This window comes from Rhipicephalus sanguineus, unplaced genomic scaffold (genome assembly GCF_013339695.2).
Source record: "Rhipicephalus sanguineus isolate Rsan-2018 unplaced genomic scaffold, BIME_Rsan_1.4 Seq239, whole genome shotgun sequence".
In the NCBI taxonomy this organism is placed as follows: domain Eukaryota; kingdom Metazoa; phylum Arthropoda; class Arachnida; order Ixodida; family Ixodidae; genus Rhipicephalus; species Rhipicephalus sanguineus.
This window is the reverse complement of record NW_023614840.1, coordinates 45,026-72,987: the sequence shown is the minus strand read 5'-3', so window position 1 is coordinate 72,987 and position 27,962 is coordinate 45,026. Positions and strand designations below refer to the sequence as shown.

Below are 27,962 nucleotides of genomic sequence, written 5' to 3'. Positions count from 1 at the left end.
CCGATGCCCCACGATCCTTTCTTCTAGTCTTTAGTTCTTTGTTGTCAGCCCGCACTCGCTGTGCGCCCGCATTCGAAGAGCAAACAGCATCGAAGTACCGCCACTAGGAGAAGGGTGCACGCGCTTTGCCGTGTTGAATACGATTCAAGCGCGAGCAGTGCGACGAGGCGGCGTATGGGATGTATGGGTCGAAACCCATCTCAGCTGTCATTCGTTCCAAACGGCCACGCAGGTTTGCGTCCATGGTTGGCAGAGCGATGAAAACACTACGGCAGTTCGAGGTGCACACCCAACATTAGCAAACCGACTCGCAGTTTTCAAGCACGCGCGATACACGGTGCGATGGGCTCCGCTCGACGAGGACCACGCAAGCCGACCGGAAGTGGCGCCACAGACCACGTGGTTGAGCCCAGACGCCAGAGAGAAAAAAATGAAGAAAAAAAAATTCCGCCGGCGCTGATGTAACTCTTGGGCGGAGCCTCGCACCTCCGCGCTCCCTCCCTCCACGCCCCGCGCAGCTTTCCGCGCGCTGGCGGCGTTGAGCAGAGGGAGAAAGCTGCGGAACGTGATTTCTAAAATTTTGTAACACCACTTAGACTTGACGGATTCAAAAAATTTTTGCGGCATATGACTCGTGAAGAGTCATACGTCAATAATGAGACTATTCCAATATAACTCAGAAAGGTGTTGCAGGGCCCCTTTAAAATGCGACCGCCGCAGCCGGGTAGAACCCGCGTCTTTCGGATCGGCCGCCGATATCCTGCTTTCCTAGAATAATTGTTATCCTTGCATTGTGGTAGGGATAAATTAGCACTAAGTATATGGACAATGAAATGACACAATAGAGGAGTCAGTGTCTGTTTCCTTTTGTGTAGTTGTCTTCATGTCTTTGCGACAATTAAGGCATCCTCATGGGGAGATGCGACTTACTTTTGCCATTCCCGTGCACTATTAGCAAAGAAGGAACACAGAGCATTAAGGCTCGTTCACATCGGCGACTAGCAACGGTCGCACGACCGTTTGCGACTGGTGGTCAAAAAGCGACTCAAAGCGACCGATGTTCACACCTGCGTGCGACCTATATACGTTGCCATATAGAATTCACATCTGCTCATATACAGCTTGCATTGCCGTTGCCCCGTAAAATAGGCTGAAGTCCTGTTCCTGCGCATCTGATTGATTCAGAGGTTGGCGACTGCAGTCGCGCGACTGAAAAATCGAGCAGCGAGCGACTGAGAAAAAGCAGTTGCTTTGCGACCGAAACGGCCATTTGCGACCGTTTGCGACCAACTTAGTCGCGCGAATGTTGCTAGTCGCCGGTGTGAACGAGCCTTTAAGATTCTTGTTGCCTAAAATTCTTTTATATCACTTCTGGTTAAAATATTTTGCAACACGCGATCGCTTTGGTGAAGGCAGTACCGCGTCTTAACGATACATTGGATGCGAGGCGTTTCAGCAATTGCTAAATATTTTTTTTTAACTTTCTAAGAATGCTCACTGCCAGCAGATAATTAGCGCAACTAATTTGAGTGGGTCGGTGAATTCTGCTTATGAAGAAATACAGCATGACTCACAGTGTAATTACAATTATAATTGCAGTGATATACACTATACTTTACTCTTACACTTCCACTTGCATTAAATGTGATCTCCAGGCCCTTGGTATCATATTATGTAAATTCCATGCATTTATAGACAGTCAATCATAATGCGTGTCGCAATGGGTTATCTGCACTAAGTTACCTCTCTCAACTTAACAAAACATGTTGCAGGGCTAGTTGGTGACTTCTCATTTGCTGTACCCGTAACACGCAGTTGAACGAGGAGACGTGGGTCACTATAACGTTATTGTGTGCAACAGATGGTCGCAAGTTCCCACTCCCTGTGGTGTTCAAGCGAAAAACACTGCCAGAAAATGTTGCACGATGCCTGAACAAAGGGTGGGTCAATGAAACACTGCTGCTTGATTGGACAAAGTCGGTGGCCTGTAGCACAGCTGGGTTTCCCATCATTACTTGGGCTGGATGCTCTTTGTTGTCAGCTCGCCGATTCCAAGAAAAAACTGCTGCATGAATGTTGCACCAAATTCATCGTTCCTGGAGGGAAGACATCCCAGCTGCAACCGCTCGACGATTTATATTAAGAAGTCTTTCACAGACATGATTTAAGAGACCCGAAAGTGACGGCTACAGGACAGTTGAAATGGGCCTCTCTAGCAGTGCTCTAGGTGGATCGTGGACGCTTGGGCCAGCATACCAAAGGAGGTCGTCAAACGAAATGCAGCATCTCGAATGAACTCGCGGGCACTGAAGATGACCTCTCAGAACAAAACGAAATGATGCCTTTCTGAAGACTGTGCTTGAACGTGAACTGCAATGCAAATATAAATGCTTGCAGGAAGCTTTCCTCACTCGCATTATATGCAGATGACAACTGTTTCATGTTTGCTCTCCTGAAATTACACTTCATAACTAGATTATGTGCAGGTCCATATCATGCGCGCATTTTTTTACAGTTGGTGGCTTCCCTTCCGATAAAAGGTGAGCCCGATAACTCTGCACGAACAGAAACCACATACCTATTAGAGCAAAATATTAAAACAATGCCCTTTGAAGGTAAGCAGCCGTCATGACTGTCGCAGGGTTCCATAAGATTGATGCAGTAGTAGAAGCTTCCCTTTAGGTAAATGCACAGGACACAGACAAATGAGCAACAAATTTTATATTGAAACCGATATTTGCAACTATACAGTGATGGCTTTCACAATGCATTCAGAAAATAAGGTGAAAACATCTTTTAACTCTAACTATTCTATTTTTACTGCAAAAAAAATAATGCACAGGTTAGTGAAGTTGGTAAAAAAAAAAAAAGGCCTAATAGGCTGAAAGTGCCACACTTTGAGCAGCACATGGTGTGCTCTAGTGAACCAAGGAGAATTCGCAAGCATGGAAGGAATGAACAAATCTAAGTTTCAAGCACATCAACTCTACCCTTATGATGACCAGTTATCGAAAGTAACTGGCAATGTAACAGTGCAATGTCACACTTTCACAGATGAGGTGATAAGAAAATCTGACAAAAAACCAACATCGAAACGCTTGTAGTTAATGATCAAGAAAGAAGGCATCCCCTGAAGCAAATGTATGGGGGCCCTTTGAGAATGAGAAACACAGCTGTGGAAACTCTGGATTGAAAAATGCAGTACTGAAAAAGGATCTACTTTTTATCACAATGCACCGACATGTCTCGAAACCGTTGCCTGTTTTTTAAACAAAGGCTCCTAAGCTGCTGAAGTGCAACAGCAACACCACTAAAGCTAGAGACATGCTTTTTCATAGCAAACAATGGGCAGAATATGTTACACTTCAGATTACTGTAATAGAATAAAGAACTAAATTTAGTTTGGTTCACATGAGGAACAAACTGCACAGCAAAGCAGTGTTGGAAAACATGGAGCAATATGAACAGCATAAGCACATATGTATATCAAGGACCAAGGCTGTGCATATAAGGCAAAAAATCTCCACAGCTGTCCAATACGTTCCAATTACAGGTAGCAAGAGATTTGTTCGCTTTTATAGCCTGAGGCAACAATGCACTTAAAGAGCAAAACAAAAAAAATAAGAGCTCGACATTATGTGAGCACTTGAATTGGAGTTTTGTACGTAAAGACACTCAAATCTTGCCAAGCTTCGACACTCCAGTTAAAAGAAAGAAAGCACAGCAGGCCTGCATAGACATCACGGCACTCCTGACACTACATGTGAGTTAAGCAATTGCCATACATCCCCGAACATCTCGTGCAAAAAATATGCTGCCCATTCCTCCAGACTCACTTGACATGTCACCATAGGTGCCATAGAGATTCACACAAAGCAGGAGAACAGTCAGCCTCAGAGAGTTGCCTTTTCTAATGATCCTAGCAGAGAGGGAATTTCTAAAGTGCAGTAGAAAAACAACCGAGCGCAAGATGTGTAGCTTAGTGAACAGCAGTTACGGGTTCATCACCACAGTAGGGAAACGCACCTTTGTCACCAAATCCATTCTGCTGATGAAGCTCTGACTGCTGGCTGGACTTTGCAGCAGTGTTTAGCTCGCTAGCAAGCTGAGAGTTTATTGCAAATCGTTGCAATTGTGACGCAAGGGCACGACGCTCGTGTGGAAACAGCAGATGCACTGCAGCACTATAGTGGTCGCTTGTGTCATCTTTGCCATTGTCATGCTTCTTGAGAGAGGCAATGAGTAAATCCACCATTTCAGAAAGCAGTCTTGCCCTGCATCATGCAAAAATAAATATTACATGATCATCAGTAAAAATGGCCAAGAATGCTTTGTAGCAGGGAAACTCATAGCAACTGCATTCACTCTTGTAGCAGGAAAGAAAATCAGGTGAAAACCCAAATACTATTCCACCTTAATTAGTAACACTTGCGTTAGTTCAAATGTGAAAAGTGAAATCAAATCGGCTAAATATAAATTGACTCATGAGCACTTAACCCTAATGGTGAACTCTGCAGCCTTAATTGCACTTGAGTTGCAGTGGATGTACTAAGCAAATATTTTGCTAAGAACACCTACTTCTGGCCAGTCCTACAAATATGTTCAAGAGAAAAAGGTAGCTCATACTGAATTACTACATTAGCTGCCCGATTCTAAAATGAAGCTATCATTTGAATTAATAAACATTTTTATGCGATGACTGAGTGAAACAACTTTGAGGTCTGCCTAGTTGCTGGTCCGGAAGACCCTGTCTTCCTATAGACTCCATGGCCTGCTGGACAGCCCAGGTTTTGTCCTGGAGATTGGAGCTGAGCTGCGTTTTCTGCCATCCTACCCAGAGACGTTCTAGAGAGTCTGTTTGCTGATTGCGGAAAACAGCCTAGAAAACGAAAACAAGCTCTTTGGACAATTCCCCTTCTTTCATATTTCACAGTGAAGGCTTCGTCCCGGTATATTTGATGCCTTAGGTGGCATGCAAGGGTTTATTAGCCAGCTGCCACCTCGTGTGAATATCACGTGCCCCGTGACACCCTCTGGCAAAAAAGAGTGTTCCACACTCGACGCTTGGGCTACGCGTGACGCTGGCTAACAATCCCACTGTTAAGCACACATACATATCCTGCAAAAAGTGGACAAGGGAGCGCCCACCATTATAGCTCGAATGGTAGAGCATCGGACGTGTAAATATAAGTGGTGTTCAAATGAAAAGGTACGAAATGACACTGTGGGTATAAATGAAGACTTTATTCAAAGTATGCACTATGTGCCTGTTCACAACAAACCAATGATAAACGAGCCGAAGGATTCCTTGTTCCCAGAATTCCTGTGGCCGTGATGAGACCCAGTCCTTCATAGCGTCGTTAAGTTCGTCGTCGGGGTTAAAGTTCTTGCCTTTCTGATGTTAACACGAAAGTGTTTTATGCCGGGGTGCACCACGGCTCCACTGACGTATTTCCCTCACGGATACGACGTCGTGAAATATACACTAACAGATGGCAAAGAAAAAAAACTAGAAGAAAAAGTTCCGTTGCCGGGAGTTGAACCTACGACCCCTCACCCCGCAGTGCGAAACCACTCGGCCACAGAATGTACGTTTCTCAGGTTACTAACGGTGAGCTATTTATATACACCATTTACCGTTGGACGTCCTCGGAGCTCGGTGGCTTCAGCGTGTTCTTGTTATCACTAGCGAGATGGTGCGAAGAGAGCGCAAGGCACACTGTAAAGGTCGTCGCTCCGCGCGCTTCTACAGGGGGTGTCTCTCGTGCACACGCGCTTATCTCGTGATGGGGGCGATTTGTACATCTTGTGCTTTCACTGCAACTTTCCGTTGACATTACAGAGAGCACGGTCACTTTGCTCGCTGCAGTGGCCACGTTTCCGAAAGGAGTGCGCTGCTTCACAAAGAAGTAAAAATTGTGACAGTTGTTAGTCGCGCGCGTCCTGTGTATGTTCTTTTTCGTGCGTCCTTTCTGCTTTAGAGCGCGCTGCAAATTTCGAGCTGCTTGCCGTTTTCGTGTGAAATTACAATTTGTTGCTATAACATTCATTCCTTCACCTTGCAGTGAAACAATGCACAATAAACGTAAACGTTCAACTACTCCTGTGAAGACATGTTTCACTTTCGTGTTATACCGATTCCTATGAAAAGGGGATCAGCCATGTTTTTTTTTTCTTTCAGGGGACCAAACACATGGAAATCGCAGGCGATGAATGGCGGCTGGTTTAACACCTTTCGCCTTCAGAAATCAGATAATGACTCGCTGCTCCTCAATCATCAAATTTTGTAATATGAATGCCATCCTGTTCTCACATGCACTGCTGTGTCAATTGGCTTTTTATAAGAGCCTCTGCTCTCTCCGGTGCATGCGGACGCCCCGCATGCTCCCATCCACAGCGGAGACTCCAATCGCATCCCTAGATGTCTCGCTACGTTTTCCCATAGTGGCATAGGCATCTATGTTAATGGTCACATTGTTACGACGTTTTGTACCTTTTCATTTGAACACCCCTTGAAGAAAGTTGTTGGTTCGAATCCCAATGATGAAAAGGGCGATTTTCCATCCACTGTAATTCCTTCCAATCAATTGAGAGTGATTAAACTACAGATAAGAAACCACAAATAATGTCCCCCATGCTTTCCTTTAATTGTCTGTCGGTTTCGTTAGTTGTGTATATAATACAGAAAACGAGCCCCTCGGACAATTCCCCTTTTTCGCGCCCCGTAGACTTAGGGAGGCTTCTATTTTACATATAGAGTCTCGGTAGAATTCTGGAAACATCCTGTGTAGCTGAACAGGGCTAGGATAAGGTTTGGCTTGCAATTTGCGCCACTTTGTCACCTATCTAATTTTAGGTGAGCTGGAAGGAAAGTCTGCCTCAAGTCTCGACAGTGCTTTGTGTATTCTGCATAGCTAGTCAGTCTGCCTAGTAATAGTAGTTTGTCTTCGGCAACAGCATCTCATGACAGCGCGTGGACTGTCTCATTCGAGTTGGCAGTGTCCATGTCCGTGTGTGCAGGGTATGAAACTAGATAACTGGGTAGCTCCAAACACGTCAGCTCCTGGCTATCTGTTAGAAATATCGGGGCATGTTGCGAAATGCGTCCTTCTGCAAAATTCCTCTCTGCAGAAACATAAGGACCATTCAGCCTGATGTGGCTTCATTGCGAGAAGTTGTAGTGACATAAGAAGACTGACAAAATAAATTAAGCAAACAGTGCGATTACATGAACCATCATTCAAATTAATCTACAGAGCAGCAAAGAATATGGTTGGTTGATGGTGTTTAAAGTTCCAGTGTGACTCAGGTTATGAGAGATGATGTAAGAGAGGGCTCTGGATAATTTCAACCACATGGTGTTCTTCCAACGTACACAGATACTGCACAGTCGACAGGTTTCTAGCAATTCAACTCCATTGAAATGTGATCGCCACTGCCAGGAATAAACCCTGTCCTGTCCTCTTCCTCAGTCCCTGTCTTTTCAGCGCTGTGGCTTCAGTGAATGTAGAGTCTCAATGGAAATACATTGGCACAAGCGACTGGCGGCCGCAGCCGCAAAATCGTGACACGCAGCGCTGTTGCTCACGAGCCCTGTGATAGCCAGGTTGCCAAGCACGTTCCATTTTCCAAAGCAGGGGTGGCCGGCGGTCCAGCGGAAAGCAGCCCAATCTTGCAGTTGGCCCATCCGAAAGCCCATATCTTAAACAGGCCCTTGTTCATTGCTTATCGACAGATGTGGCTTTTTTTTTTTTGCTTTTTTCGCTGGAGTTGCGAGCAACCGTATTTTTATCGCTGTTGCCCTGAAAAAGCTGTTTGTTGGAGTGCTTTCGACTGGCCACCCCTGCTTTAAAATGGAACATGCTTGGCACTCTTTACATCGGCGTGCTCGGGAAAAACGGCGCCGCGTGTCACTTGTGCCATACTTCTTCCGTTGACACTGTACATGCCTTGTTTCAATTAGAAAAAATATTGTGCAGGTTAGTTGAGTCTTGACAAATATGCTCATTTTTCTTTATAATATGATATGTACTATTAGAATTCAATTCGAAATTATTGGCCAAATCACTATCTGCTTTGAACCTAAAATTTACTATTTGCACAAGCCTACTGTTTATGCATTTGCTAAACAAGGTTTTCGTTGAAATCCTTGAAAATATAATGTTGCAATGCCTTGTATGTGGTTAATGTATCCCTTTTTGTGTTGACTTGTAACCCACTTCTGCCTTGGAACTCTGCAGTGGGTCATCCTCTCCAGCCCCTCCTAGTGGGTCGCCCTCTTCGGCTCCTTTCGGAGATAACGCAGCTCTCGCTGAGAGTCGGCCCCCGCCTTGACTGTCGCTTTTGTGCATCGTCGCTGAGTGCCCGCCAATAAACGTCTTTCCAATTTGGTGGAGAGTGCTGTGCCCTTAATACAACTTCGGTCTCCATTCGATGCCCCTGCAGCTTCGATTGCATACCGTGCGATCTACCATGCTGCAAGATGCCGCCCAGCAAACGCCGCCTCCCGCACCGACCGCTTCTCCCAGTGTCCCCCGCATCCGTGACCCTCCTGTCTTCACTGGTGCGGATGGCACCAACATGGAGGATTGGCTCGCGATTTACGAACGTGTGAGTGGCCCCAATAAATGGGATGAAGCAGGCAAACTGAGCAACTTGGTTTTCTACCTCGCGGGTGTGGCAGGCATGTGGTACAACCATGCATCCGATTTCCTGATGTGGTCCGATTTCAAGATTGCCATTATCGACGTGTTTGGCCACCCTGCCGTTCGTAAGCTGCAAGCCGAACAGCGCTTACGTGAACGAGCTCAGCAGGCTGGAGAATCTTTCACGAGCTACATTGAAGACCTCCTTGACTTGTGCAAGAAAGCCGACATGAGCATGTCGGAGTCTGACAGAATCAGGAATGTTATGAAAGTCATCGATGACGATGCCTTCACCATGCTGCTGGCCAAAAACCCTCGCACAGTGGCAGAGGTCATCACGCTGTGCCAAAGCTACGAGGAGCTGTGCCAGCAGCGCTTGATGACCCGTCCACTGCCATCACACAATGCTGATCTCGTGGGCTTGTCGGCCATTTCTGACCACTCCACCTTGCTCGCCGAAATCAAGTCGTTCGTGCGTGACGAAATTGCCCGCCAGGTCTCTCTACTGGCTTTCGCTCCACCGCAGCATGATGACCAGCCGTCAACTACACTTCTGCCTACCCTTTGCTGAGAGATTCAGCAAGAAATCATGGAGGTCATTCCTGAATACCACCAGCCGCCGCCAGTGCCTGCAGCACTAAGCTACACGCCAGCTGTAGCCAGGCCGCCCCCAGAGATTCCTGTGGCAGAGCCGCTCAGTTACGCCGAAGCCATCGCCACACCCTAGGCCTTCGGCGCGGCTGTGCCGCCTACATATGTCGACGTCATCCACAGGCCCAGACTGCAGCCCACCATGCAGTCATATCAGCAGCCGCCTCGTCCATTGCGTTCTGCGACATGGATGGGACCCGCGAACTGATGGCGCACTTCCGACGACCACCCCATCTGCTTTGCATGCGGTTGCGCCGGTCACGTCGCACGCAATTTCAATCACGTGCAGCTGCCTCTTGTCGCATCAACCCTCACCGGCCAATCAAGCCGCCCTTATTACGACCTGCCGCCGCCTATGTCACCGACGTCATGCCCAGCTTCATCTACCCACCGTTCACCGTCCCCACAACACCGCTCACTGTCACTGATGCGGCCTCGTCCGGTCACACGAGACAAGGAAAATTAGTCATTGCAGTCCAAGACGCAAGGGCTGCGACGCTATCGAACTGCCAAAGCCCTCAGCAAAGCCCATCTAACGTAGTAGACGTTTTTGTGGATGGTGTTCATATATTGGTCCTTGTAGACACTGGAGCTGCCGTATCCATTATGGACGCTAAACTTGGCTGACTACTACGAAGTGACGACACCACTTTCTGTGCTCCCTCCGTACAGCCAGCGCCTAAAGTATTCACCAGACAGCGGTATGCACAGCCGGTGTCATCATTCAGGACGCTCTGTCTGCCGTCAAATTCATCATAACTTCTTCATGCTCTCATGACGTCTACCTGGGATGGGATTATCTTGCCCGCCACAGACAGACAATGAACTTTATTGTGGTCCTAAGGGGCGACTCGGAAAGCCCCCTTATGGGGGAGGAGCCACCGCGGGCAACTCCCACGTCGGGACGGGCAGGCCATGCCTGACCGCCACGTCGCGGGCCCTCTGGACGACCCGTAGCTGAACGGTGAGGTCGGAGCTCTTGAGTGCCTTCTGCCACTCTTCTTCCGTGGTTAGACGATCGTGCTGCTGTAACGAGGACACCGCCAGAGCATGTGTTCTAAAGTGCAGAAAGCATCTCCGCAATCCGGACAATCGGGCTCGAACGAGTCCACGTACCTGCTGACCCTAGCTAGGCTGGGATAGGACCCAGTCTGCAGCATGCGAAAGGTGGAAGACTGAGGCCTGGAGATGATAACGTAATGTATTGCGCACCAGCCAAAATGGAGCTCTCACCATTCTCAGATTTGACGCCGGCACACAGTCCATCGGCTGCGATCAAGGTACTGGTCAAAGACGACACCACAGTTCCTGCAAACTCATCAACGGTTGTGTCAGTCTATTGCACCAGGCTCTCCGACACCGTTGCACTCCTTTCTCCATCTGACCGAGTTTTCACTAGGAAAGGCTTGCTGGTGCCATTTGCGACCGTGGAAGTCACTCAGGGTGACACCGATATTTTTGTTACCAACCCATCCCCGTAAATTGTTGCATTGGTGCGAAGGGAATGTCTCGGCAGAGCGGAACCCCTCGAAGACGCACAAGTTATGGACGCACCGGGTGACATGCACTGCACCAGCTCCCATATGCTCAGTGTTGTTTCCACATCTGGTTCGTCACCCACTCATGTATTTGGTTCCTCGATTGCTGACAACCTTACGTCGGTCGAGCGTTCCCAGCTTCTATGCCTGTTGGAAGAATTTCTTTCTTCGTTTGATGTCGCGCAAGCTTCTCTCGGCCGCACGTCTGCTGTCACGCATTGCACCGACACTTGCACCCAACCACCACTGCGGCAACGTCCATATGGCGCATCTCCAGCAAAGCGTGGTGTAATTAATGAGCAAGTCGAAGACATGCTTCACCCCGATGTTATTTGACCCTCAAACAGCCCATGGGCGTCTCCTGCCTTTGTCGTTGCGAAGGACGGCTCTGTGCGGTTCTGTGTGGACTACCGACGACTCAATAAGATCACCCATACGGACGTTTATCCCCTACCCCGAATAGACGACGCCATTGACAGCCTGCAAAGAGCAGAATTCTTTTCATCGCTCGATTTCCACTCAGGGTATTGGCAAGTCCCCATGGCTGATGATGCTCGACCAAAGACAGCGTCTGTCACACCCGACGGCTTGTACGGATTCAACGTCATGCCATTTGGGCTGTGTGATTCGCCCGCAACCTTTGAGCGCATGATGGATACCGTTCTGTGCAACTTGAAATGGCACCTGTGCCTGTGCTATCTCGACGACGTCGTCGTTTTCGCCCCGGACTTCCCCACGCATCTCAACGCCTGTGGCATGTTTTGATGCGTTTGAGCGACGCCGGATTACAACTGAATCTAAAGAAGTGCCAATTTGCAGCAGGCAGCAGACAATACTAGGCTACGTCATGTCCAAGGACAGAATTTTCCCCGATCCAGCCAAGCATCGGGCTGTGACAGAGTTCCCAAACCTACGTCCGTCAAAGAACTGCGCAGTTTCGTAGCACTATGCTTCTACTTTCGGTGCTTCATTCAAAACTTCGCGACTATCACATCGCCACTGACGAAACTCCTTGGCAGCAATGGTCCCCTCAATTCGCGGTCGTCAAGAGTGCGACGACGTTTTCGCAAAGCTCCATCGTTTGTTGATGTCTCCTCCCATACTACGCCACTATGACCCTACGGTCCCAACGGAGGTACAGACGAACGTCAGTGTTGTTGGCCTCGGCGCTGTCCTTGCGCAGCGCAAACCTGGGTTCCCGGAATATATTGTGACGGGATCGTGACATTGACGAAGGCAGCAGGCGGTGTGTCCAAGATGAAACCCTTTATTTGGCTGAACTTGTGGCTGGGAAAAGGAAAGTCAAACTACAGCAACACACACAGTACACTGATAGCGGCGAATAGAGCGTCGGCCGTCGAAAAAACTGCTCATGGCTGGGACGTGCCGTCTATTGCTAATCACGTGGCCCAAGAACAAGAGCTCCTCGTATGCAAAGCGACACTTTTCTGGCTTCAGGGTGAATCCGGAGCTCTTGATTGCTTGAAGTACAGCTTCAAGCCACCGTAGGTGTTCGTCGAAGTATTAGGCAAACACAACGACGTCCAAGTAAATGAGGCAAGTTTGCCACTTCAGGCCTGCCAGTACTGTATCCATAACGCGTTGGAAAGTCGCTGGCACTGAGCAAAGACCGAAGGGCATGACCTTGAACTCGAAGAGCCGTCTGGTGTTATAAAGGCAGTCTTCTCTCAGCTCTCTCATTGACTTCGATTTGCCAGTAGCCGGTCTTGAGGTCCATAGACGAAAAGTAATTCGTGCTGTGGAGTTGATCCAGGGCGTCGTCTATACGTGGGAGAGGATACACGTCCTTCTTCATGATTTTGTTCAGGCGATGATAATCGACGCAGAAACGTAGGGTTCCATCCTTCTTTTTCACTAACACCACAGGTGACGGCCACGGACTCTTGGACGGCTGGATGATGTCGTCGCGCAGCATTTCGTCGACTTGTTTCTTTACGGCCCCGCGCTCTCGTGTCGAAACTCTGTACCGGCTTTGACGGAGCGGTCTGGCACTTTCTTCTGTAATGATGTGATGTTTTGCTACTGGGGTTTGCTGAATTCTCGAAGACGACGAAAAGCAGTCCTTGTATTGCAAGAGCAGGGTTCTGAGCCGTTCTTGCTTGTGCTTCGGAAGGCTAGGATTGACGTTGAAAGCTAGTTGAGGAGCTTGGTTTGTCGGAGTAGGCTCGGCAGAATTGGCGAGGGTGAAAGCATGGTGGCTTCCACAATTTCTTCGATGTAGGCGACTGTCATGCCTTTGCTCACGTGTTTATACTCGCTGCTGAAATTCGTGAGGATCACTGTTTCCCTCCTCGCAACTCGGCTACTCCTCTGGCGAAGCAAATCTCGTGGTTAATCAACTGGTGCTGGTCGCCTTCAACACCTTTGAGGTCTGCTGATTTCTGAGTGCTGACGGAAATGATGGCGCTGGAGCGAGGGGGAATCGTGACCTGGTCTTCCAGCACATTCAAGGCGTGCTTTCTTGTCTTGGTGGAGTGTGCAGCAGTAGTGCTTTTTCTGTGGATAGTGTTATCGACTTGGATCTCAGGTCGATGAATGCAACATGAAGGCTTAAGAAGTCCATGCCAAGGACAATATCTCTTGAGCAACGCTGCAGGACTACGAAGTTCGCGGGATAAATCCGGTTGTTTATGGTGAGTCTTGCTGTGCAGACTCCCTCCGGCGTTACTAGATGACCTTCAGCTGTCTGGATTTCGGGGCCTTCCCAAGCTGTCCTAACTTTCTACAGCTTCGTGGCGAACGGTCCACTGATGACAGAATAGCCGGCTCTGGTGTCGACGAGAACTGTGACGCTGTGGCCATCGATAAGAACATTGAGGTCACTAGTTCGTCATCTCGTGTTGCAGTCAGGTCGTGGCGCCGGGTCATGGCTACATCAGTTTGTTCTGCTGCTTCCCCGTTGCGTCGTCAGGTCTTCTTGTGGCCGCGAAGTTTCGACGTCAGGGCTCCGTTTGGCTTGCGGCGTGTTATTTAGATTTTGTCGCGGCGACGGAGGATCTTCAGTACTCCGTCGTACATCAACCGCACCTCCATTGGTTGCTGCCCTTAGTTTTCCAGGAACAGGCTAGGTGACCGGCCTCGAGTTGGGCCAGTGTATGGTCGGCGTTGGGGGGAGAAGTAGCGGCCTGGCGACGGCGAACGGGAAGGTTGTCGGGGTGTCTACTGCGCTCCTGCGAGGTAGCCGGCGATGTCGCGTGATCGTTCACCCCGCTGTGGACGCGACGCGTCAACGGTGAAACCACGAAGTGTGGCCAGCTTCTCCGCAATAGTAGCATAGTGGGCGGTGGTCGGGAAAGCGCCAAATGTCGGTCTTCCTCGGCGTGTATCGCTGGCCAGCTGGCGGGCGGTACGACGTCTGTGGTGGCGGCGGAACTGTTGCGGCGGCACGGCGTCTTGACGTGGATGAGGAGCGGGAGTGTTGCATCGGGCTGCAGCAGTGTAGCTCATTGCTTGCAGCTGCGCTGCGCTGACTCGGGGATGTCTAGCGGACTGCTGGATTTCCTCTTGGACGATGTCTGTGATCGAGGCAGCTTGAGGCTGGCACGATGGGAACATTCGATGAATTTCTTCGTGCACTACGGCCCTTATGGTCTTGCGCAGATCGTCGGAGCCGACGGCTTGAACCGCTGCGCTGTCTTGGATCAAACGGCGGTTGTACTGGCGGTTCGCATTTCCAGGTCTTCTCTATTGTTGTTGCCTCCGAGAGAAATTCCTGGATGGTATTCGGTGGATTCCTCATAGTCCAGTGAAGAGCTGTTCGTTTACTCCTCACATGAGGAAACGAACCTTCTTCTCTTGAGGCATGTTGGGCTCTGCGTGGCGGAAAATAGGGTCATTTCTTCCGTGAAGAGCGTGACGTTTTCGTTGGGGAGCTGGACGCGAGTTTCAAACAGAGCTTCGGCCCTCTCTTTGCGGACGACGCTAGTGAATGTGGTCAAGAACTTGGTTCGGAAAATGTCCCATGATGTTACAGTGGCCTCTTGGTTCTTGAACCACGTCCTAGCAGCGTCTTCTAAGGCGAAGTAGACATGCCGCAGCTTGTCTTCACTGCTCCAATGGTTGAAGACGGCGACCCGATCGTATGTTCCAGCCAGCTTTCAGGGTCCTCGCTCGATGACCCACACAATTTCGGCAGCTCCCTGGGCTGCTGAAGATGGAGTGGCGTAGGCTGCACAGGTGTTGTCATCGTGGCCGCTTGCTTTGTCGTCTTGGCTCTTGTAATGTCAGGTAGGGATTCGAACTCGGGTTGTAGTCCTAGCTGCCTGCGGCTAGCTCGATAATCCGGGATGTCTTTCGGGTCTTCTTATTGACGACGTGGACTTGGATCATGGTCTTGCGGAGGCGTCCGGAACATGGACGAAGCAGCACCTCCACCAGATGTCACGGGGTCGTGACGTCGACGAAGGCAGCAGGCGGCGTGTCAAAGATGAAACTCTTTATTTGGCCGAACTAGTGGCTAAGAAAAGGAAAGTCAAACTACAGCAATAGTACACACAGTACACTGATGGCAGTGAACAGAGTGTCGGTCATCAAAAAAACTGCTCATGGCTGGGACGCGCTGTCTTTTATACATCACGCATCGAACTTTCCAGTCTTATCACTGGTGGTTGAGCTTGCAGACTATTTGCGTCCTGCGCGCAATCTTAACAAAACGATCTAGATCTACTACAATTGCGAAGCTTCTCGAACACTGCGGCGCGGACAGCGCCGAGCGATGATAACCGTCCTTGCTGGTCAAACTCGAATACATCAAAATAAAACAAGAAGTGGGCGTGGCAATATGTCGTGGCATATGCAAGTCATACGCTTACTAAAGTGGAGACCATTTACACCATTACAGAGAAAGATTGTCTGGCAATCATCTGGGCCTTTACGAAGTTCCAACCTTATTTGTATGGTTGCCCATTTGATGTTGTCACCAACCATCATGCACTGTGCTGGTTGTCGTCATTGAAGGATCCTTCAGGCCTTGTCGCCCACTGGGCATTTCACCTGCAAGACTACGACATCCGTGTGCTGTGCCGCAACGGACGCCAGCATGCTGACGCTGACGCCCTGTCGCGCTCTCCCTTGCCCGACGACAATGCCCACAGCTTAGTGTCTCACTTTGCTGTTTCTTCCATCGACATTCACACCATCGCTGCTGAACAGTGCAAGGGTCAATGGGTTGCCTCACTGATAGACTTGCTGACTGACCTATCAGCAAGACCATCCACTTGCGCGTTGCGTCGTCAAGCCCACCATTTCGCTGTTCGCGATTACCTCCTCCACCGACCCAATTACAATGGCGACGGCCACCAGTGGGTACTAGTAACACCCAGCAGTCTGTGTTCTGACATATGTGAGTCGTTCCACTCTGATCTGCGGTGTATGCACTCTGGGGTATTGATAACTTACCACTGCATTTGCCAACGGTACTTGTGCGCCACCGCCGGTGTCCGTAACCGCTATCGCGTGAATTAAAAAAAAATTAACGAAATAAGAAAAGAATTCCAGGATGAAACGGTGTTCGAACCTGGGCCCTCTGCGTTGGAGGCCAGCATTCTACCGCAGAGCCATGCCGGTGTTTGAAACTGCTTTGCAAAAAGACCATGTCGGGAAGGAACCACATTAACATATGTAATGTAACGTGGTAGAAGAGTAAAATAACAACCAGGCATCACACAACGCGAATTCTGTAAACAAGTGTCACACAATGGGAATTGCACAACGAGTGGGTTGTTGAATGCTTCCAACCCATTACAAAGCGATCTGCGATAATTCTTCATTGCCATCAGCCACAGCATCAACGAAGTGCACATAGTGCCTTACAGGTGTTTAGCGGGTACCAAGATTCTCCGCAAAATGATGAAAAATGGCATAGTGGCTGCTTCCCTGCTTCACAAAAATTATGATGATTTATAGCGTAATGGGTTTCTCGCAAGTGCACTTCTATTGGTTGCCAAGGAAGCCCATAAGGACCCCATGATCCATTTCCTCAGGGTCTCAATAAATTTGTTGACAGTGTGCACTCCATGGTGTCTTTTAGATGTGAAGCATCTTATAGCGGAGTTCAATCCGGTGGTGGTGGTGGTGGTGGTGGTGGTGTGCGGCGTGACCACCCTTACTGCGCATGCGCATACCCTCTCCACACACCTCCTCTCCACCCCTCCTCTCCACTTCCCCTCTCCCATTCCCCCCTCAGCACTTTCCCTCTCCACTCCTCCTCTCCACTACCCCTCTCCCGTTTCCCCTCTCCCCTCTCAATCTTTGAAACGCAGGCTAGACATGCCGAAATTCTCTCCTGCGCAACGCCGCGATGAGCACCAGGGCATGTGCGCACCCTCCCCCTCTCTCTCCTCTCCTACGCTACCGCCCTCTCGCGCGCCTGTCGACCGCGTTCCCCGCTCGCCCTGTGAGAATTAACGGCCAGGCTAGAGAGAAGACAAGACGCGCGTAGCGTTCCTCTTCGCGTTGCAAGACGCGAGGTCGGTAGCATGCCCAGCGAACGCCAACGGAACGCGATCGTGCAAGTGCTCCGGCTTCGCATCGCTCATGGTCCCCGTTAGCGGGAAATGGTGCAATTTGTGTTCCCTGTCTACGTCTTTTACGCGCAACAGTTTACGAGGATGACAAACCAACAAGCCCAAGTCGACGCCCTTCTTAAGTCTCAATAAAGTTCTTTCTCTCTCTCACGTTAACGCATGTCATAGAGCATGGTGGGAGAGTGAAATAACGACCGGGCGTCACACAATGCGAATGATGTAACTAGAGGGTCGTTTAAAGCTTCCAAGCCATTACAAAGAATTCCGCAATAATTCTTCATCGTCATCAGCTGTCACATCAACAAAGTGCACATAATGCCTTGCAGATGGTACCTCGCTTCTCCGCAGAATGACGAGTAATGTCGTGGTGGGTGCTTTGTCAAATAGAATGCACAAAACTGTGCAAAGATTTCATAGCTAATGCTACTGATATCTATAGGGGGAACAAGGAGATTGGACTGTGCAAAATGCTAGAGAACTCCAGGAAACATTGCATCAGTGTTTCCAATGCCCAATCTATGCTACATCAAAGTGATTTCACTTACAATGCTCTAGCACTACCTACCGTAAAATTCCGAGCAAGCCCCCCCCCCGCCCCCAACGAAGTCGAAATTGCCGGCAAAGGGGGGGGGGGGGGGGCGCTATCTCAAAACAGCACCAAAATTCAAGATGGCGGCAAAAGTTTCACGATTGAAAAAAAAAAAAAAAAAGAAAAAAGAAAGCACGCAGTGTACATGGCTTAAAATTTTATTACAGGGAACATTATTTAGGCCCAGGATTTATTGTAGTTTGTAATCGCTTTCAAAACCATCAAAAGACTCCTCCGAGTCAGTTGCAAAAAACAGGTCGCAGCATTCCTCTTGAAGTCCGCCGCGGTCTTCTGGCACTACAGCTCCAACATCGGGCAGTCCGCTGTGCAGGTCGCCGTCTTCCGAGCCATCGAGCGCGTTACTAATGCCGCATCCCTTGAAGGACCGTGCCACTGTCTCCTCAGGTACAGCAGCCCACGCCTCGGCAACAAAATCGAGCACATAATAGCGCGACGGCTTCTTCAAGTTTCCTTTCGGTGTTCGCACTTCCTCACGCATATACTGCTCCCACAAACGCCGCAAGGTGGACTTGAATGGCTTATTCCAATACACGTCAGCAGGCTGCAGGATGCTCGTGCACCCCGCAGGCAGGTAAAGCTCGTTGGTGTCGTGCTCCTCGAAGGCATTTGTAGCGGCTTGCGTCTTATGGATGGGCGCCTGGTCCAACACTAGTAAGCATCGCACGTCGTCGCCACTGTTGCCTGGGCGCGTTGTCGCGGAGCGGTGGAAGGGGGGGGGGGCGTTTTCCCGGAACGGCACGGATATTTGAAATTGCCAGTGAAGTTGGGGGGGGGGGGGTGCGCTTGCTCGAAATTTTACGGTAAAATAAATCATTTTTTATAAGTGTGGAACAAAATGTCAGCGGCTGGCCTCACACAGTTACCAATGCATGCGCGCCAGCATGCCGAGATGCACCCACAGCAACTGTGCACTGCTGCTACTGGCAAAGTCCTGGCCTTTTTGCAAAGGCATCAGTGATCCTATTCCTGTAATCCCTTGCTACGCCAGTAATGAAGTGACAGCGAAGTAAACCAATGCCCTTTGTTGTCGAGCTGTCCACAACCCATCAGACAATGTGCTGGTGCCATTTTACTTTGGAAGCCACGAGACGATGTCTGCTCGCATGCTTGCGAGGTTTGTGTGTGCGCATACTTAATGATGTTCAGAGAAAACATGCATCTAATGTTATCATTAGTAGAAACAGTGTAACTGAACTTAAAAAAATACGGCAATAAGAAATGCATCTGCAGCTTAGTGGTTAGACACGCCGACATTGGTTTTAGTCTGCTGAGCGAGGTGCCAGTTTGGTGGCATGTGTGCCATTACCAGGGAGTCTACCAAGTTGAAATTTCTAAATTCCCCGAGTTTTTCAGGTTTCCCCCCGAGTGTTTTTGCTAAAATACCCTGAGTGAAACAGAACTTTGTTTTATGTCAAGATGGGTAGACACCATGTCACTGGATGATGTCACTCTAGTACGCACGTTAAAAATAAAAATGACTGAATCCCATTTGAATAGTACAGAGAACAGTTAAACCTCAATATAGCGAAGTTGGTAAAAGCGGCAATTCACATTGTTACTTCGTTAAACTGAAATTCGACCTTTCATGCACGGCATAGTTGCCGAAGGACTAACTTTAAACTGGAAATGCCACAAGAATGCTCGACTAATATGGCAACATGAAAAAGTTTTTTTTTTTTTTGCCTGAAAAAAGTCAATTTTGTTGAGCTTGAGGTGCAGCAATCACAATTACATGCCTTGGCAGAGTGTCACATGTAAAGACAAAACAAATGCAGGTTTAACGCACTGTGGAATTACGCTTATTCTGCTGCTGCGGCTTGTTGTCAAATCCTTGCGTGTTGCCTAGAGAAGTGCAACGCCTTTGGTATCATGTTGCCCAGCCAGAACATTTGCTCTCCATGAATGCGCAACATCGAAAACCATCACATGTTAAAAAAAAAGAGTCCCAGTTTCACCGCGAAAGCAAAATAGTGAATCCGATGGCAACAAATAAGAATTTTATATGAATATAGGCTAGCAGCTCACTCCTTCAGGAAACGCAGCCGCTGCAGTAAGAGAAGTGACCTATCTATGGCTCAGGGGTGGATCTAGGTGCCTACTGTGGGAGCATGGGGGGTCCATTATCCGATCGGGTAGGGGGGGGGGTACAAAGGCTGAAGCCACAACCTCAGCAGTGCATTTTGGTGGGTCATGCATATTTACAACAGGCCAGAGGGGATTATGGCGGTGCCTCAGAAGCCTTCGTTGGAAATGTGCATAGGGAAGCAGGAAAGGGTAGATCGATGAGGAGCGAGATAGAGAGCAGGGACAAGATTCTCTTTATCCCTTTTGGGCAGTGGTAGGCAAAGAAACCTGACAAAGGGGGCAAACTCAACAGGCAGCCTGACAAAGGAGGTGGACAACAGGCACTGAAGGGAGGGGGCAGGGCCTGGCTAGGGGGGGGGGGATCACTGCTACCGCCTCCCCCTTCCTGGATCCGCCACTGCTATGGCTTCAATGGAAGTTTCGCAATTAGAGCACAACACCTACAAAGGTATGAGCCATCTGCTGATCCCCTCATACCGTGGCACACGTGACCACACCCGCTGGTACAAAGTATGCACTTCCTGTCGGACTCAAGCAGCCCCCCCTCCCCAACCCTCCGGCTCCTATCTCCATGTGCCCATCACGCGAAAGAGACGGTCGGCTCGTTTCATCTCTGCTTACGCCCCGTTCGTTGGCAGCGCTCAATCACTTTCACTCGCACAGAGTATACGATGCGCGGGGTGATGTAATCGTGATTTAGACTTGATAAGGAAGGTCATGGCGAAGGTGAAAAATTCGCCTGGAGTGTCTACATAATTGCTATAGCAAAAAAAAAAAAAAACATATATAGCAATATAGCTGTGGGCTAAGATCACATGAAAGCACGGCAACAGCCTGAATTACAGCACATCAGATTATGGTGGCCACGTTTCTGTTTTCCGGCAACACACGCCGAATTGAGCAAGTGGGGCCCATGCCAGTGTCGCGAATTTCGGTCGCCGCTATGCCTTGGCTCTGAAAAGTTTTGTAATTCGGCTTTGTAGCAAAACATCCACGTGCGTGGTGTGGCTGGTAATTGCGAGCTGCAGCCTCAAAAAATACCGGTCGACTGCCTAAAACTTGTTTCAGCAGTGCTCTCACCAGAAAAAAAAAAGGAAAAAAAAGAAGAAAAAAAGCTTTCACTTGCTGTAAATGGGCCTGTTAGTTATGCTCGCTCTCGCCTGGAAATTTATTCTATTCTTCACAGAGTCCTAAATAGCATCTCTGAAGCTCGGGATCATTTATTTATTTATTTTATTTATTTGAAATACCCTCAAGGTACATACAGTATATTATAGAGGGGGGGGCAAGTACACGATTATATGTAACATGGAACAAGATACGAAGAGAGAAGAAAGAAAAGCATAACAATAAATCAAGTGAGTACAGTATCAATATACAATAAAGACAAAAAGAAAAGGATAACACCGATATAAACACTGGTTATACAAAACATACCGCTGGATTGACTAAATCAGATAGAATCTGTAATGATAAGAAGACAAAGTACAAGAGCACGAGCGCAGAGCACCAAAGAAGAAGAGAAAAAGAAGAAAAAAGAAGAAAAAGGCAGAATTTTACAACTCTAGATCATGTTCATAAGAGCATGTTTCAAAAGAATTGGATTGCGTATGTTCACTATAGATGATGGTAGGTTATTCCGATAACTGCCAACAAGCGTCGTTGTCTTTTTTCTTGCCGATCGAGATGGCTTGCAAGGTACCAGCCTTTTCGATGACATCCGCTTCCTGAAGAATCGCGATCGCTTGCAAGATAACTCAAGCTCGTTATATCTACTGCTACCACTTCTAGAACTAATCACACTTGTTTCTTGACATGCGGGGACAACAAAAACACCATATCAGATGCGAACGCACAGCACGCGCGACAAAGAATACAGAACTACACTGCGTAGTGACAGAAGACCCTAACATTGCGCGATACGATGCGCCGTGGTTCATGGTTCCTGAATGCCAAGCATTAGCTGGATTCTCTCCCACTCCACCGCTCTGAAGGCGAGGAGAGCATCGATGTGTGCCCCTTCCCCGCAGCGGCCGTTCGATTTGAAAACAAGTTCACAAAATCTCGAGCCAGCTTTACCGCGACTTTTGTTCCATTTCAATAAAGTTACTGTGGATTTTCTCTGGGAGCACAATTTCCTCGACTTTTCCCTGAGTATTTCCAGACTATTCAAAATCCCTGAGAATTCCCAGTTTTCCCGGTTAGTAGGCACCCTACATTACTTGCACAGAAAAAACGCCAGGCCTGCGCGGAAAGCGCAGCACAGTCACAGCGAAAGCTGGAAGAGCGGCATTTCTAGAGCCCGTTGTAAACTCTTTTGTGGCTACTAATACAAGTACACTTGCAAGGTACCCACTATGCCATAAATCATAATTTTTGTGAAGTTGGGAAGCACCCACTACACCATTATTCATCATTCTGCAGAGAAGCGAGGTATCCGCTACCAGAGCTGCCATTTCCACTTTTAATAAGCGGATTTGGGCTTTTTTTTTTCGCCGAGTCGCTTGTGGAATTTGCCAGTCGCTTGTCGCCTTTTTGGGCTTATTTGCATTTTCCCAGCAAATATAGTTATCTAGTGATCATAACGTTCACTAATAGCTTGTAGATTACTTTGAGTAGTTGAGTGTAGAAGCCAAACATACGTTGGAGGAATCAACAAATAACGTTAGTCATGAACTGGCAAACGCACATTCAATCGAATGGAGACTTCCCTGGAGACAACGTTAAAAAGTAAACATGTGCTGTCGTTCATAGTTGCGCATATTTTCGCTGTACAAAATAAGGTGGTTTTTCAAGTTCCCTTCGTATTCGGGTGACATTATTAGTATCAAAATATTTTCAATAGTGGGAAAATTCATTAAGTTACTGCTTCTCTTGGGCTTCTTGCGAAAGTCGCACTGCTTTTTATGGGCTTCTTTTGTAATGATTGTGAGCTCTTAACTTGGTAGAATCTGGCAACTCTGCCTGCTACACATCTGTAAGGCATTATGTGCACTTTGTTGATGCGGTGGCTGATGACGAAGAAGAATTATGGCTGAGTCCTTTGTAATGGCTCAGAAGCTTTAGATGGCACACTAGTTGCGAAATTCGCATTGTGTGACGCCCATTTTTCGTCGTTTCGCGGGCAACCGTGGTACCCGCTAAACACCTGTGATGCATTATGTGCCCTTTGTTGATGCTGTGCCTGATGACGAAGAATTATGCCTGAGCCTTTTGTAATGAGTTGGAAGCATTCAACAACCCACTTGTTGCGCAATTTGCATTGTGCGGTGACTGGTTACAGAATTCGCTCTGTGTGATGCTTGGTTGCTATTTTACTCTTCTACCATGCTATATTATACATATGTTAACGTCGTTCCTTCCCAAAATGAAGCCTGTATAGGGCCTTTTTGCAAAGAAGTTTCAAACACCGTCATGGCTCTGTGGTAGAATACTGGGCTGCCAGCCAGACGGCCCAGGTTCGAACCCTATTCCATCCTGGAGATTTTTTCTTATTTGTTTTTTTTTCTTATTTCGTGCGATAGCGGTTACGGAAACCGGCGGCAGCGGACAACTACAGCGCCAAAAACGGCCGTTGTTGTGATCTCGCTATAAAAATAATGCTTTCATGTAGGTAATTGCCAGACATGAGAGCAATTCTTCATCATGCAATACTTGAGCTGCCTGGAAACCCGCTTTGTGGCCGCAAAAGCGGCAAAACTGTGAAGTGTGTCCCAACAAGCAAACTGTCCAGGCTATGCACTCAGTTTATGTCATTGGAAGAAGCAATGCACAACCTTACCAGCCTATCGATCAGTCTTGTGAACCTGTGTGAGCAAATAGCGTATGTAATGGCACATGCCAGTAGGAATGGGCGCTTGGCTCCTTTCCCCATCACCTTGCTACCGCAGGCTGAAGGGAGGCAAGGGTGGAGAGTGGCACTCCCCCTTTGTGAGACTTACTTGCTTGCCCTAATGGTTCGTGTGTTCGTAACAACCATAACAAGTTCAGAAACCAGTTGCATGAGCCAGTATCGTAGCATATACTAAACAACGTAGTTTGCATGGGACATTTATGAAAGTGGCATCATCATGAGATTTGGATCAACCATCATCGTATCATTGAGATTCTACTACAAATGTGGCAAACATTTCCAAATCATGACCGATGGCTTATATCAGTCTATAAGGAAGAACAGTCATTGCATTCTGCCAGTACAGTACTAATCTGCCAGTACAGTACTAACACATGAGGCAGAACTGAAAAGCTAGTAATGAAACAAGAAGCAAGAGGCTGTTGTTGATTTGGTTTTTTGTAGCGCAAAAGCAGCTGAGGCTATGCTGTGCCAGGCACAGGGTGTTAGGTAATGAACGGTGAAATGATGTTGTTTAAAGCTTATTTAAAAAGCCACATTCTCTTAAGAAGTTCAGCACAGTGGACAAGGGTACGAGAATAATCTCCAAGAAATTGAGCAGAGTGGATAGGCGTGTGTTTGTATACAGTGGAACCTCGTTAATGCGTACCTGCCGGGAACGCCGCATAACTACACACTAAACGGTAGTACGCATTAACCACCAAGTAAAAATTTGCATCTCCTCGCGTACGCCATCGCCGCCAGCAAAGAAATAAATACAGCGCCACAGCAAATATTGCCTAAAGTACCCACTGCAAAGCCTTTTCTTTCTTTTTGCCAAACAGGAGAAAAGATTCTGGTACTCTCGCACGACCGTCCAATAGTGCCGACAGCGTGCGGTGGCGACGCCAAGGAGCATTTCGGAACTATTACAGGGTCCGGTATACGCAGTGGCCAACGTAGCGACAGAACGGACAGTGTCGGCTTTCCATGATATATGTGTGAGCGTCTGTACTGCGATCTGCTACTAAATGAAAACTGACACAGTTCCAGTGAAACGCCATACGGCTGCGTGGAGCCGATCGTCTCCTGGCTAGTTGCGTGCAGCGTGTCGCCTTCTCAGCTCAAGCCATCACTGCCGGGCCGCTTGCTGTACCGCATGCGTGCATTTGTCGTGGGAGTGTTCTTCGTACCCACTTCGCTCCAGACCGTGCATAGATGCGGCGATGAGCACAGATGAGCTTGTTCGGTTAACGCGGCGATGACGAACTTCCTGCAAGCGATGCGCACTCCGCGACGCTCTAGCGGTCCTGGCAGCGGACGGAAGCGCGTTTGGGTGGTCGCCCAATAAAAGCGTGCAGTATGGTTACAACAGCGCTATGCTTGCTGAACCATACGCGTGCGCTTAGCGGATAGCGTCTATGCAAAGAGGTTTCTCGTCGCCCACGACTAGCAACGCTCAACTCCGCAACAGCGAGCGGCTTTCGATTCTACAAAGCGGCGCGCGCTTGAACATGACCCCGCACAACGAGGCGGTAGAGATCGGAGGCCCAGCGCGTTCAGGTTGTCGCCTATTAAAAGCGTGCAGTAGGCTTAAAGCAGTGCTGCGCCGCACGCGTGCCCGAGCAGATATGTGAAGATACTTATTGTGATAAGGTTGTCGGCGATAAGTCATGCTGGCGCGTTCGTCGGTGGCCGCCGCCTCACCTTCGTTCTTTCCCAATGCTTACCCGCAAAGGCGTCGCCGCAATCGTGCGGAAGTCGGAATCAGTGATCGACTGATCTACGCACTTCTCGAAAAGACTGAAAACCTTTGGCGGCACATTGTGGCGTTGGAAAATTCAGCGGCGCAGTGAAATTTTATGGCACAAAACGTTATTGTGGTACGCCGGGTACGCACTAACCGGTAGGCGTACGGCGAAGCACTACGGCTTAAGCGGTCAGCGAATGCATTAGGCTCTATGAGACTCGGTCGGGGATTCGTCGCAACTACGTTTTAACCGTTAGTACGCTTAAGGCGTGTACATATTAACGAGGTTCAGCTGTAGTTGGCCGAAATATTTTTGTCCCTGCATAGCTGGTATGGGGAATGTGATTATGATGTGCATAACTTTTCTTGACATTTTTCACAGGTTGGTTGTTCATGGTTTGTGAGTAAAAAGTTGTGTGTCAGGCGTGCGTGCACAATTTGGCATTGGCAGAAAATGACCTATAAAATTAATAGATGGGAAGAGTAAATAGGGAGCAAACAACCTAGGGGACAATAAGAGGAAAAAATGAAACTGGGCAGGCCATGCATTGCATAGGTCAGAAAACTATCTGAGCAACAGTCAGACCAAGGAATGGGAAGCACAGCCTAAAAGTTAGACTGTCACTGATGAAAAACTAGCATGCTTGCTGGCATAAGATAGAACAAAACAGGGTCAATTAAACATCTGGGAGGGGCTTTTGCCCAGCAGTGGACACAAAAGTAGGCTGATGATGATGCGGGACAATTATGTATTAATTGCACAGGAATGCCTCTACAAAGAATGCCTGCAACATCACCAAGTGACCCCAGAAAGGCATACATGGCATGGAGGCTTACCATTTCTTGTGAACTTCACTGCTGAATGTCTGGCCACCTTCCTCGCGCTGAAAATGTTGTTCTGCTTGTACTACAATAGCCCAGGCCACACGGAGAGCAAACTGAAATGAAAATTTGTGTCAGGTAAACATAGGGGGCACCCAACAATACATAGAATTGAAAAATGGTCAAAGAATATTGACCAGTGTTATCCGCAACATGACTATCCACACGAAGCACACAACTGCTCGGCCTTGGCAGTTCATCCAGAAGTGAAAATATAATGACCTTATACTGAAAAAACAAAAATTCAGTAAAGAAATTACAGGAAGGCTACTGTCATCATACAGCAATGAGTTTCCTGAATATCCATACAGTGCCACAGTAAAATATTACAGAAAGTGAGCACTGACCATGAACGCTGAAAGAATAAGTGCTAAAAATTGACAAGCACGAAAAGGAGAACACAAAGGACTGGCGCTACTAACAACTGTTTATTTTTGTCACACCCACCGAGCTCAATACATATCGACGCCAGATACATTCAAATTACATGCACCAGCAGTTGCTACGCCCTCCACGCTGTCTATGGCGTGCGTGCGAAAGAGAGGAAGCAAAGCGTCGATGGAGCACGCCAGGATCACCGCTGACAACTCAGGCACATGCGAACTGCACGGGACAAGAAAAGAAGAAGAGGTGCCGAACTCTGGTGGAGAAGAGAAAGGCATTCTTGCAGTGTATACATAGGCATTTTTCTCTGACTTGTTTGTTTATAGGGCACAAGTTCACCCAGTTTAAGCTATTAATTAGGGGTGTGCGAATATTCAAAATTTCGAATATTTTTCGAATAGTGTTTGCTGTTCGATTCGCACTGGAATTTTACTATTTGAACTATTTGAACTTCCCAAAAACAAATACAGTCAACGTCCGATTGAAATGGACCCCTTCAGATTTTTAATATGCTTCACCTTATTACACTCTCGCATTGCGGCAAAGCTGCCTTTCAAGCTCCGTTACGGTCGTGCTTTACCAAGACACAGTGAACGTCAGATTGGAAGTGGTCCCTAGATTTTTAATATGCTTCACCTCATCACACCGGTATTGCGGCAAAGCTGCCTTTCTAGCTCCGTTACGGTCGACTTTACCAAGACAGTCAGCGTCCGATTGGAAGTGGTCCCTAGATTTTTAATATGCTTCCCCTCATCACAACCCGGTATTGCGGCAAAGCTGCCTTTCAAGCTCTGCTACGATCGTAAATGTACTAATTCAAGAAAGCGCTGGTTCGAACGTGCAGATGAAAGATGTGGCAGAGGTGGGGGCTCAATTAATGCTGTTTTGGACCTGAAATTTGGGCAAGAACTCAGAAAAATCAGAAGCCGAAGCTTTGTAGCATCCAAAATTTCAGATGTTCTTATATATGACGTCTACGAGGCAGACTTGGAACTCGGACTTGAAGGAAGCATGCCCTTGTCCACCACATCATTTGGGCT

At 48.2% G+C, this 27,962-nt stretch overlaps 1 protein-coding gene across 1 annotated transcript in view; it reads right to left on the bottom strand.

The window, feature by feature from the left end:
• Positions 1–2,766: 2,766 nt before the first annotated feature.
• LOC119376825 (protein PAT1 homolog 1) overlaps positions 2,767–27,962 on the bottom strand; it is a gene marked incomplete at its 5' end in the record, with an annotated part of 63,069 nt that continues 37,873 nt past the window's right edge. Inside the window, 2 exon segments of the mRNA XM_037646522.2 lie at positions 2,767–4,274; positions 26,494–26,594. Coding sequence (XP_037502450.1) covers positions 3,980–4,274; positions 26,494–26,594 — 396 coding nt within the window.